This window comes from Camelina sativa, unplaced genomic scaffold (assembly GCF_000633955.1).
Source record: "Camelina sativa cultivar DH55 unplaced genomic scaffold, Cs unpScaffold00535, whole genome shotgun sequence".
NCBI classification, from domain to species: Eukaryota; Viridiplantae; Streptophyta; class Magnoliopsida; order Brassicales; family Brassicaceae; genus Camelina; species Camelina sativa.
The window spans coordinates 76010-89288 of NW_010921722.1; the positions used below are offsets into that span (position 1 = coordinate 76010).

A 13279-nucleotide genomic window follows, 5' to 3' on the forward strand; every position below is an offset into this window, starting at 1 on the left:
ACCAAAAGAAGACATAAACTCCAAATCTCCAACACCTTCAAAGAGTTAACCTTTTCAAAATTTCAGTAAATACAATCCCCTATAGAGTGTTTTCAGTCATAACAAGAATATAGTTTCTTGCAGTCATAACAAAAAGCTTATTGTTTTTTTTTTTTTTCTTTNTTTTGCATAAGCAGCGCAGAGGTTGAGATGCGGTTCTGTATACAACCAGATTTCTATTTTTTTTATTAGTCTATGTTTTTACCTATATTATAGTTATAGTTATATTTTATTTTTATTAAATTTATTTATGTATAAGCAACAAGCTTTTTGTAAATCTAAAGATACTCCAATCTTTGAACGGAGAGAACTAGCTAGAGTTTCAATCGCTCATCTAATAACATCACGGTGACTGTTTGTGTGGAATTTTCATAAGTTTTTTTCCCAAAGACTGAATTCAAGCTTAGGGGACTGAATTTAACATATATAATTGAAAGTTTTGCTTAATAAAAGTGTTACGTTGGTCCAAGATATTTTCTAGTGGTAACAAGACGGACGCGTGGGGCATTAACACGTTTCAAATTAGATTCACCTGCTGCATGAAACTAATTTATCTATAGACATTATCTATAGACATTCATATTGATATAGACTCTTGCTTACGACTCTGAAAAAATATCTATATGTAGACTGCAATTTTCTTAAGAATTAATCTGGACCTTTGTATATGTTTGGATCTATCCTCAATTATATTTAAAAACAAATTACTGTTACGCCTGAACTTTTTTAAATCATATATTTTCCACCAGAAAACAATATTATTTTATCTTTTAAGAAAACAGTTACATCTATATGCAAAGCCACAACTTGTATACTTGTAAAAAAAAAAGTCAACAAATTAAATTTGTTCTTGTCACTACTCTCAAAAGACTGTTCATGATATTTTTCAGTGATTTTTATTTATATCCACATGAAAAATAAACTATTGTCGTTTGCATTTTTTGTTCCCTGGGAAAATTCCATTGAAAATATGGTGGATGGATGTGTGGCCGTTCGGTGTTAATATCTGAAAATTGGGGACAGTACGTTTTAACGCCACGGAACTAGAGAACATTACCGAACGTTCATAATCCACATTATTGACTACATTCTTCTTCAACTACATATACTGTTTTCATGCTTTTCCCGATTACATACTAATACTATTTTAGCTATAAAAATCCAAGGTATTATTATCTTTTTAGTTTAGAAGGAGCTTCGGAACGAAGAGAAGAACAATTGTTTTAGTTAGCTCCTTCGAGTCTTCGACCCTAGCTCAAACCAAGAGCTTGTCGCCACAATTTGGAAGTAAAAATAGAGTTCGTTTGGTCCAAATTTTGTTAGTTGGTAAACTCTGTCTTTGTTCAATGCCCACCTCCCTTTTTTATAGATTCACGTCACTAACCATTATATGTTTCTTGGTTAAAATGAATATAGAGGGTTTATTCTTATTTATTAGCCAAATTTAGCAATTAGCACTATTATAAGTTAAGAAACTATAGAAGATTTGTTTATTTCATTTGATCAAGCTGGTTCCGTGGGGCATAAGTGATCAACTATAGTTACCTCCAAAAAAGCCATAAACCAAGTCTCTAACACCTTCAAAGAGTTAAAACCTTTTTGAAGGCTTCTATAAATACAAACCCCTATAGAGAGTGTTTTCACAAACCAATATACCAAAACAAATACATAAACAAAAATCATTAAGTATGGAACTGTTACTTCCACACCCTTCGAACTCAACACCTCTCACCGTCCTCGGCTTTTTAGACCGAGCCGCCTCCGTCTACGGTGACAGTCCGTCCATCCTCCACACCGCAAACACCGTCCACACTTGGTCCGAAACCCATAACCGTTGTCTTCGAATCGCCTCAGCTCTCACTTCCTCCTCTCTCGGCATTAACCGAGGCCAAGTCGTCTCTGTCGTGGGCCCCAATGTCCCTTCTGTCTACGAGCTTCAGTTTGCTGTCCCAATGTCGGGAGCCATCTTAAACAATATCAACCCGCGTTTAGACGCACACGCACTCTCTGTTCTTCTACGTCACAGTGAATCCAAACTCGTTTTCGTCGACCCCAACTCCATATCCTTAGTCCTCGAAGCAGTATCGCTCTTTGGACAACACGAGAAACCTCACCTCGTCCTCCTCGAGGATGATCAAGAGGACGGTTCTTCATCAGCTTCGGCCGCATCTGATTTTCTTGACACATACGAAGGAATCATGCAGAGAGGAGATTCGAGATTCAAATGGATCCGTCCTCAAACCGAATGGAAGCCAATGGTTCTCAACTACACTTCTGGAACGACGTCTTCTCCCAAAGGAGTAGTGCTTAGCCACAGAGCAATTTTTATGCTAACCGTTAGCTCCATGCTTGACTGGTCTTTACCAAACCGACCGGTTTACTTGTGGACTCTACCGATGTTCCACGCCAACGGTTGGGGTTACACATGGGGTACTGCGGCCGTTGGAGCCACCAACGTATGCACCCGTAGAGTCGACGCGCCTACTATTTATAACTTGATCGATAAGCATGACGTGACTCACATGTGTGCCGCACCGATGGTTCTCAACATGCTAACCAACTACCCCTCTCGTAAACCGCTCAAGAACCCGGTTCAGGTATTAATACATGTTTTGGTTCTTATTGGTTTATCGTCAAACTTTAGTTTCTTATTAATCATGTAGAGGACTATTGAACCAACTCTGTTTTAGGGCTTATTTATAAAGTTAAAAAAATTATGAGAACAGGTAATGACCGCCGGAGCTCCACCTCCGACAGCCATCATCTCAAGAGCAGAATCCCTAGGTTTCAACGTCGGTCATGGATACGGTTTAACAGAAACCGGAGGCCCGGTGGTGTCATGTGCTTGGAAGTCTGAGTGGGATCATCTTGATCCATTGGAGAGAGCTAGACTGAAATCAAGACAAGGAGTAAGAACCATAGGATTTGCGGAAGCCGATGTCAGAGATCCAAGAACCGGGAAGAGTGTAGAGCACGACGGCGTTTCTGTAGGAGAGATCGTTTTGAAAGGTGGATCGGTTATGCTGGGCTACTTCAAAGACCCGGAAGGAACCGCGGCGTGTATGAGAGAGGACGGATGGTTCTACACTGGAGACGTTGGGGTTATACATAAAGATGGTTACTTGGAGGTTAAAGACCGGTCAAAGGATGTGATCATATGCGGAGGAGAGAACATAAGCAGTGCAGAGGTTGAGACGGTTCTGTATACGAATCCAGTTGTGAAGGAAGCCGCGGTGGTGGCTAAACCGGATAAGATGTGGGGAGAGACACCGTGTGCTTTTGTGAGCTTGAAGTATGACAATAACGGTGACGGGTCGGTGACTGAGAGGGAAATAAGGGAGTTTTGTAAGACGAAGTTACCTAAGTATATGGTGCCAAGGAAAGTGATTTTTCAGGAGGAGCTTCCAAAGACATCCACTGGAAAGATTCAAAAGTTTCTTCTCAGACAAATGGCTAAGTCCCTGCCTTAATAATCCGCTTAAGTTATTGAGATTATGAAGAAATTAATCTATGTATGAAGTAAACTATATAGACTTATCGATCTTTTGTGATATATTATTATTGTACCCTTAAGAAGGGATTAGTTGTTAAACTTGTTGAAACATGCATGCTTGCTATTATTGTTATAAGATTTGCAAAGATAAAACTGTTAACACTATACCCCATTATTACAAGTGTGGTTTCCTTTAACTCTTGGCCTTATTCTGTCTAAAAAATAAAATTATGCCTAACAAAAAAAATGAAGAAAACGACTATCGAAACATAATTCCGGATTCAGTATTTAGCGATAAATTCCTCCATAGAAATCCAATGAATATGTATTGATTTTTTTTTTTTTTTTTTTTTTTTNAAAACAGAATCGTTTGATGTCTGTAAGGCTAAGAACTAAAAGAGAGAGAGGGATACAAGCAAAGTACTTCGTCGAGTTTGGGAATTTTGAGAAATTTCTTACATTGACCAATTCGCATAGGTGTTTTCTATGGTTTGAATGTTGATGGTAACATGATCTTGTGTTTAGTTTGTAAATTGGCCATTTTAGGTAGCCTGTGTCACTGTGATTTGGAATCCAAAATCAGGGTAGAGGCTCAATATGATGTTATCTAGTATAAAATACAGTTTATTGTTATATGTTTGTGAATGTTAATAAAATCATGTCTTATTGGTTTTATGAATACTATTGTACTAGATTAAGATCCGTGCTAGAGCACGGGTTGAAATTCATTTTATTTATATTGTAATTTTTATATAAACTAAAATTTATGTGATTGTTTTTAAATGTTTTTTGGATAAAACATTATGCAATAAAATCATATGCTAAATATGATGGCTTGAAAAAAAATACATATTTTGTAAGTTTTATATTGTTAATGATTCTAGATAAGTACCCGTGCTATAACACTGATTAAATTTTATTTTGTATTTTAAAATTAAATTTGTATATGTTGTATTAGGTTATATATGTGAAGTTATTTCAACAATGTATATTATACATCATGACTTGAATGTCATTATAAGACATAATTTTGTAAATGTGTTTTTTAAAAAGCGAGTTATTATATTATGAGTAATTTAATATATTGTTATACTTTAATTTTAATATATTTGGTTTCTTGAAATTATTTCATATTATAGTGAAATATTATTGACATTGCTATAACAAATCAATTTAGAGTGTTTATAGTTTCTAACTTTTATATCAAGTTTCAATATATGAAAAATATTTCAAAATAAATTATTTATAGTTTATTATATTATTTAAAATTATAAAATTCAACAAAAATATAAAATTGAATTTAAATAGTCAAATTTTGATCCGTTACTCAGTAAAATTTTTAATTCAATAGATATTATTTTTAAAGAATAATATTATTAAAACTTGAATATTTTATAGATTAAACAATTTATATTTGTTTTTAAAAATTCAGCTTATGTGATATCCGGAAATAAAACTATTGTTTAATTATAATAAATAATATGATAATTTATTTGTTTCACAAAATAGAATCGTATATAAAAATGAGAGGTGAAGTATAATGACAATTAACAAATTAATATGTTAAGTTAGATATCAAAAGATTTTATATGATGAATAATTTAATAAAAGAAATTAATATGGTAAGTTAGATGATATGATTCTTTAGAATATTCTCTTTAAGATTTTCAGTATAACCTATTTGTAACCAATTAATCTATCAATTAATGTATAATCTATTTGTAACCAACTTATTAAAATTATATAGTCTACAAAACAATGTTGTGTACTTCCGTTTTATTATAAAGGAGATTTTTTTTTTCATTCAAAAAAGTGTCACCATTAATTTTATATTTCTAAGAAATCTAGCGTTATTGATTTACGAAGATTTCATATTTCCTCAGACGACGTAACTTTCAAAAACTCAATAAGTTTTTTTGAAATATAAAGCACACTGGAAATTAAATAGTTTTTTCTTTCATCTTTGAAAACTAACCAGCTCTTCTTGAATACATGTCCCACTAGCCTCTTTTTAAGATTTGTTTTTTTATCCCGAGTACGATGTACTATTAAACCTAATTTGGGTCCATACGTCGATGAGTTGAGTCGGATCAGTTTGGATTCATGTTGTTCATTTTGTTTTTTTTTTTTTCCCTATAGGTTAAAGTTCAAGTGGTACACTAAAATTACTAAAATAAATAAGCGTTATAAAATTTTAGTTCAAGGTATAATTAAGTATAGATGGTGTGGTAATTAAGGTCAAAATTAATATTGGATTATGTGTAAAACTGTAAAAGTAGTTGGGACTAATTTGTTAGTTGATCGATCGTGTTCACAAATTTATGTAAACTGTCTTTAGACTCTTCATTATATGCCCACCAACATTATATTTATAGGTCGTTCACCTTGTGTTTTAGGGAAATAACTAGAGATTCTCTCATCGCCAATTTTATACTTCATTAAAAAGCTAAAGAACTTTAGCTTATCTTGTTTCATTTCATCAAGTTGATTACGTGTGGCCATATGTAATAATGTAGTTATTGTTACAACGTATAAAAAAATGATAACACTGATCAAAACTGGAAACCTTATTGAATTCATAGAAAGCTAAAAACCCCTAATGAGCGTTTTTACAAAGTCATAACGATAATATAGTTTCTTGCAGCTAAATAATGGAACTCTTACTTCCACATCCATCAAACTCAACACCTCTTACCGTCCTCGGCTTCTAGGACCGAGCCGCTTCCGTGTACAGCAATTGTCCGTCCATCCTCCATACCACAAATACCATTCGATCCACACATGGTCTGAAACTCACATTCGCTGTCTCCTGAATCGCCTCGGTTCTCACCTCGTACGTACGTTCTCACTCGGAATTAACCAAGCCTATTCTTTTTGACTAATCAGTCTGTCTCATTTCAATCTTCTTAACTTATACACTGTCTGGTTTTCTGCTGAGGATTAATTATTCATAACATTTTCTAACGTGTGTAAGTTTTGGTTCCAACCTGCCTATAGTAGTAGCATGTATAGTTCAATGAATGCATTCCTCGTTTTCAAATTTTAGTTTGACTTCGATTATAACGTGCCCAAATCCTTGGACTAAATTCATTTGGTTCACAAATCACAACTATAAGAACCTAACGAATCCCTTAAATGATTAAATCGATCACGGAATCGTTGGTGAGTTGGGTGTATTTTGTTTTGTTTTACGGTTCATTAATTCGAAGTAATTCTTGTAATTTCAAAGGTAAAAGTAAAAGGTGTCGGAAAAAAGGATGAAAAGGGAAGTTAATAATGTTCGGTGGTCACAGGCCGATGGAACCACCGGTTCACCCACAAAACGTTTGTTTATATTTTCCTTTTTTTTTTTTTTTGCCATTGGATGGATACCGAAACTCCAAAGAAAAAGAAAAAATAAATAATAACAAAATAAATAATCAAGAATAAAGGATTGTCACTGTTGAGATGATAATATAATAAAAAGTATTTATGGTAGAAAGAAAAAGACGGAAAAGTAAAACACATATGTTATCCCTTGCATTAGGGAATGATTCAAATCACGTGACCATAAATGTAGATGCAAGAGCATGCACTAACTCATATGGTTCATCGGATATAAACACTTCGCCAAACCATTCAACCGTCCCTCTAATAATCCCCAAATTTAGGTGTCTTTGAAGTGAAACTTCTGCACACCATATTGTTTTCTCCCGATAATTCTCCACATGCACATCCTCTTCCCACAAAATAGCCATTCTTCCACCATAATCCGCTACCATATAAGATAGGCAATTCTTCCAGACCTAATAATTTTTTCCATATTCTTGCTTTAGAATTATACCAACTGATCATACTACCACCACAACGATAGAATATGTCCGCTATCACACAGTAAGCTGATGAGGAAGCCCATCCCATATTTATCGCTAAGTCTACCTCTCTCCATCTGCCTTCATGCAGCTTGCAAGTCAAATCTAATCTGCTAGACCTCACATGGATAGTTCCTTCATACCCAACGCTTTGATAGCTGGAGCCTAGGCATATTTTTTCACTAGGTATCTGCAAAAACTCCCAAGTTTGGGTATCCATATCAAAAACCTCCATCCAGTTCGTCGAATCAGTATTGGCGCAACCTCCCATTACATATATTTTCTCATCAAGAACACAAACAGATGGCAACGCACCAGCCACCTGCATTGTTGTTTATTAATCCGCCGATGGCATATATATGAGAACCAACAGCAGCAAAACTCGTCCGAAAATCAGTGTGTGAACTGGGAGATGTAGTCGGGACCAAAACTTTTTCGGCACTATGTGGTCTCTGACAAAGAGTGAACCAACGTAATGGGCTGCTATTCTGGGCAGAGGACTCTAAACACACATAGAGACTACTCTCGATGCAGCCTAAGAGGATTCGGGTTTGGTAAAGTTCCGTTGAAGCGATAAGAATGCGGAATCTTTTGGAGACCAAGGAGAGAGCCGGATAATACAATGTTGAGATGCGTGCTAAGCAATTTAATATCACATCATCAGGACGCATCATAAGTCTTGTAACCGGTGGGTCTTCTCCGTTCATGGCGGTGGTCGATGCGTCAGACATAACGCTAGTCACCGATCGCTTTCTCTCTCTTAGACTATCTTCATTGAGGAGTCCTTACTTGTTTCTTAGTAAATTTCTTAGGTATAATATTAATAATTAATCAACATAAGTTAAGAAATTGCAAGAATCGTTTCTAATTTTAGGATGGAAAGAAACGTCTCTTGCTGGATAGGTGGCACGAAATCAATGGTTGAAGGGAAAAAGCCGATTTAATGGGTTTATTTTTTTTTTTCTCTTTCTTTTTTTTTTTTTTTGAATAAAATATAAAACTTATTTCAAAAAAAGTAGTTTTTACATCCAGTGCAACATGGGATTAAACTTTTGATAATAGATCGAAAGCTATGTTAAAAGAGTCTGGTGCATTATCGTGAGCCCAACCATTTCTCCATGTAGCCGGTGTGCTTCCCTCCAGGCGGAAGTGAGAGTAACCTGTCTCGAACTTGTCGGTCTAGACTTTTGATGTGCTGAGCCGAGGGTATTGGCTGCTCCCAGTGTCGACGTCGATTTCGCTCCTGCCAGAGTGAGTAGACCGTGGACTGAAATGCGTAGCGGAGAAGGAACAGAGTTGCAGGCTCCAAAGATGTGTCAACTAGAAGTTGCAGAGAACTATCCCAGGCTGTAGAAAACTTGGTTTCTAGTAACTTAGAGACAAGTCCTGTCCAAACCACCGAGGAATAAGAGTATTCAAAGAACAAATGGCTTCGGCTTTCTTGAGTTGCAGAGCAGAAAGAGCATGAGGCGTCAATGCGTGAGTTCCAGGAAAGCATGCGATCACCGGTTGTCAAGCGGTTGAGTGTTGCTAACCACACTATAAAAGAAAACTTAGGAGTGCCTTGGGAGAACCAGATACCAGTTGCCCATGGCTGCCTGTCTCTGGTCATCCGTATATGCTCCCAAGTGTCTTTTGTGTTGAATTTTGGTTTAAAAAGGTCTTCTTTTCCTCGCCAAAGAACTACGTCTGAGGAGTCAGAGAGTCCTCTATTCCAGATTGTCATTAAAGCTGCTTCAAACTGATTCAAGTGGTCAACTCGATGATGGCGTTGGCGATGGTTTAGCGCTACTGCAACAGTCGCATGAAGGCCAATCCCCATATCAATAGTGCCTCGAGGGCCTGCAATATCAAGTAGACGGCCTAGTGGTGACCAATTATCATGCCAGAAGGAGATACTCTTTCTCTTTCACTTTCCTTTTATCTCTTCTATCTCTCTCTCTCTCTCGACAAATCGCGATTTCCATTGAATCTCTTCTTCGATTCCGAAAAACTTTTTGCTTCTCTTCCAATTGATTCCCACGTCTGATTGTCCATGGATTCGGCGGCGATTTGGTTCTGGTGAAGCAGAAGGCATTTGATTCTGGTGTAGATCGATCCGTCAAAACCCTAATATTTGGGGAAGATTCAAGCAGTTCGATTTGTTCAGGTAATTGCTCTTGCATGTCTAGGAATTGTTGATTGTTTATTTGAAAAATGACTCAATCTTAATTTAATTATGTCTGTTGTTTGTATGCCGGTTTCATTTGCGTTTCATCAATTGGTTGTTTTGTATGTTTATAAATCATGGATATAGGATTCGTTTTTGTTGAAATTTCATGGTTTTTGAGTCCATATAAGAGTCCCAGTTGATCTATGTAACAACTTCTGTCGCTAATTAAACGAAAGAAGAAGAAAGATCATACAATGTGTGGAAATTTCGAGTGATTTATATACTGTTGCGTTTATAAAATCATAGAGAAACTTGTTTAACCAAAAGGTTATTAACTAAGTTTTCTTCTTTTTAATTACCAGAAACAAGTATTACAATCAAAATGAGTATTTGATTTTGTAAAATATTAAGTTTCTTTCTCTCCCGTTTCCAAACAAAAACAGAGACCCACTAAAACGTTTTGTGTTTATCTCTAGAAACCAGAAACACTAGCAATGTGTAATCAATCAACTGTGTAATCAGAAACCAGAAACACTAATAGTCCAAGTTTGTTTTATGAGTGTTGTGGTTCATAATCAAACAAAAATTGTTGTTTCATAGTCGGATTGAGTTGGTTGTTGGTTGTTGTGTCTTTAATGGATGTCTTTACACAGTTGGTAGTAATTAAGACTCATGTACTTGTAGTTATGCTTTAATGGATGTCTTTACATAGTTACTAAAACCATTTCTTGTTTCTTGTTTTGTGAGTTTCTTTTAGTTGAGCTCAAACAAGTCACACTTAAGGCGACAAGGAAACAACATTTCAACAAACCGAAAGAGGTAAATATACACCTAACTGGTTTAGCTGCAAATTGATTGCTTTGTTTGTTTGGTAGTATCTATTTTGGGGTAGTGAGTTATAGCATGACTGTTTATTTGTGCTCCTATGTGTACTTCTTTGTGACTAGGTTGTCATTATTCTTAATTGGTGGTTGTTCTATCATTAATGGAAGTTACTAGGTTGTGTATTCATTGTGTGTTTGGTGTCGAGAATTAATTGTAACTCCAATATGCTTCACCTTATAAACTAAGCTTTTCTTGATCTTTAAACCACAAACCCGAATATCTTCCAAGCATAAACCATTCTTATTTTCTACACCTCTCAAGCATAAACCACTCTTCTTTTCTTCTTTGCTACTATGGAGTCAAACCATGATCTAAACCAGTCCACAAATTTTGTGGGACTTATGAATAGTCAGCAGGGGGTGGCTATCCTCAAACCATTTCTTTTGATTCCCTCTACCCAAATATACCTACTCTTTCGTCCCCAGTTCCTCTCTTTAGTTCCCAAGTCAGTTCCGCAGCTTCCCCAAGTGAAGACACAACTGCAANAAACCGAAAGAGGTAAATATACACCTAACTGGTTTAGCTGCAAATTGATTGCTTTGTTTGTTTGGTAGTATCTATTTTGGGGTAGTGAGTTATAGCATGACTGTTTATTTGTGCTCCTATGTGTACTTCTTTGTGACTAGGTTGTCATTATTCTTAATTGGTGGTTGTTCTATCATTAATGGAAGTTACTAGGTTGTGTATTCATTGTGTGTTTGGTGTCGAGAATTAATTGTAACTCCAATATGCTTCACCTTATAAACTAAGCTTTTCTTGATCTTTAAACCACAAACCCGAATATCTTCCAAGCATAAACCATTCTTATTTTCTACACCTCTCAAGCATAAACCACTCTTCTTTTCTTCTTTGCTACTATGGAGTCAAACCATGATCTAAACCAGTCCACAAATTTTGTGGGACTTATGAATAGTCAGCAGGGGGTGGCTATCCTCAAACCATTTCTTTTGATTCCCTCTACCCAAATATACCTACTCTTTCGTCCCCAGTTCCTCTCTTTAGTTCCCAAGTCAGTTCCGCAGCTTCCCCAAGTGAAGACACAACTGCAAGTCGTAGGGAAAGAAGGAAATGGACACCTTATGATGACCGGATTCTCATTAGCGGGTGGTTAAACACCAGCAAGGATGCTGTGAAAGGCAATGATCAGAAGGGCAAGACCTTCTGGAATAGGGTTGCTAATTATTTTTCAGACAGTCCACTTTCTGATGGCAATGAGAAGATAGGGCCAATTCAGTGTAAACAGAGATGGGCTAAGATCCAAAATACGGTCGGGAAGTTTTGGGGAACGTATGCTGCTGCAGTGAGGGCTAAAACTAGTGGTCAGAATGAGGATGATATAATGAAGACAGCGTATGATATGTACTACAACATTTATCAGAAAAATTCGTTCTTGAGCATTGTTGGTTAGAGTTACGCTACAACCAGAAATGGTGTGGGAGTGTTAATGGTAAAGCACCTGAAGTAACCAACAAGAAAAGACTCTTTGATGATCCTGCACAATCTTCAGCTTCTCAGACCGGCGGTAACATAGATGAGCCAACAAACACAAGGCCTACTGGTAGAGACGCAAGTAAGGCCAAACAGAGGAAGACTCATATAGAAGCGAAGGAAGAGAAGGCTTTGAAGGAGTACCAAGGCATGTGGGAAATCAAGAAGGAAGAATTGCTGCTGAAAGAGAGATTGTCAAAAATGCAAATTCTTGACTGTTTGCTGGCCAAAAGTGGACCGCTTACTCCGAAAGAAGAATCTATGAAAGAGAAGCTGCTTGACTTAGTGGATGATTAGTATTAGAACAAATCTGGTCGAGAAGTGTCCAGTTGCGTCTTGTTGCGTCTTGTTGCGTCTTGTTTGAGTCTTGTTGCGTCTTGTTGAGTCTTGACTTAGTGGATGATTAGTATTAAAACAATATGATAACATTTTACAAACTCGGTCAGCTGTTCACATTTGAAGGATCACATGATATTGTTTTTTTCCTACACAAGAATACAACAAGGATCACAAGATATATGAGAACAAAAAACAAACACAAAAATACAACATATAAAACTACAACAAAGTCTCACGGGAATTGTGAGAAGAGAATCACAAGATACACAATTTAGTTCTATATATACACATCTCTTCTACTCATTCATATCATTCACATCTCTTCTACTATTCTAAAGTCATTTAAATTTTTTATTCAATGGGTTCTTCTTCTCATTCACATTTTAATTTTGCAAAGGATGATGATCCACTTTTTGAGTCCTATTTTGCAAATTTTTTTGATAACCATGATATTCATGGACAACATTTTGTGAAAAAGAAAAAGAAACGAGAATTCATTGAAAGAAACCGGGAAGAAGGCCACAACCGTTTGTGGAATGATTATTTCAGTGAATCTCCGACATATCCTCCCCATGTATTCCGACGACGTTTTAGAATGAACAAGCCATTATTCTTGCGTATTGTCGACCGTCTTACTGCAGAAGATCCTTATTTCCGACAAAGAAGAGACGCCACAGGAAGGCTTGGTCTTTCTCCGATCCAAAAATGTACTGCAGCAATTAGGCTACTAGCATATGGTGGCGGGTGTGATACGGTGGACGAATATGTCCGACTTGGTGAAACAACTGCTCGAAAATGTTTGCAACATTTTGTCAGTGGAGTTGTCAATTTCTTTGGCGATGAATATCTAAGAAGACCCACACCAGAGGATCTTCAGAGATTACTATATGTTGCAGAAGAACGTGGATTTCCCGGGATGGTTGGAAGCATCGACTGTATGCATTGGGTTTGGAAGAATTGCCCAACAGCTTGGAAAGGCATGTATACACGAGGATCCGGCAAACCAACAATTGTTTTAGAGGCGGTCGCGTC

The 13279-nt window shown here is 36.5% G+C and overlaps 2 protein-coding genes and 1 pseudogene across 2 annotated transcripts; 2 read left to right on the forward strand and 1 right to left on the reverse strand.

Annotated features, from left to right (window-relative positions):
• The first annotated feature begins 1700 nt into the window (after nt 1–1700).
• On the forward strand, nt 1701–3711 carry LOC104773425 (probable acyl-activating enzyme 9). The gene is made up of 2 exons (XM_010498035.2): nt 1701–2636; nt 2766–3711. The coding sequence occupies exons 1-2, from the start codon at nt 1728–1730 to the stop codon at nt 3507–3509; spliced, it is 1653 nt and encodes a 550-aa protein (XP_010496337.1). The 5' UTR covers nt 1701–1727; the 3' UTR covers nt 3510–3711.
• Nucleotides 3712–7071: 3360 nt separating this feature from the next.
• On the reverse strand, nt 7072–7711 carry LOC104773430 (annotated as a pseudogene).
• A 3566-nt stretch (nt 7712–11277) lies between these two features.
• LOC104773431 (glutathione S-transferase T3-like) lies at nt 11278–12205 on the forward strand. Its single transcript, XM_010498042.1, has 3 exons — nt 11278–11332; nt 11410–11739; nt 11829–12205. The coding sequence occupies exons 1-3, from the start codon at nt 11278–11280 to the stop codon at nt 12203–12205; spliced, it is 762 nt and encodes a 253-aa protein (XP_010496344.1).
• The last annotated feature ends 1074 nt before the right edge of the window (nt 12206–13279 follow it).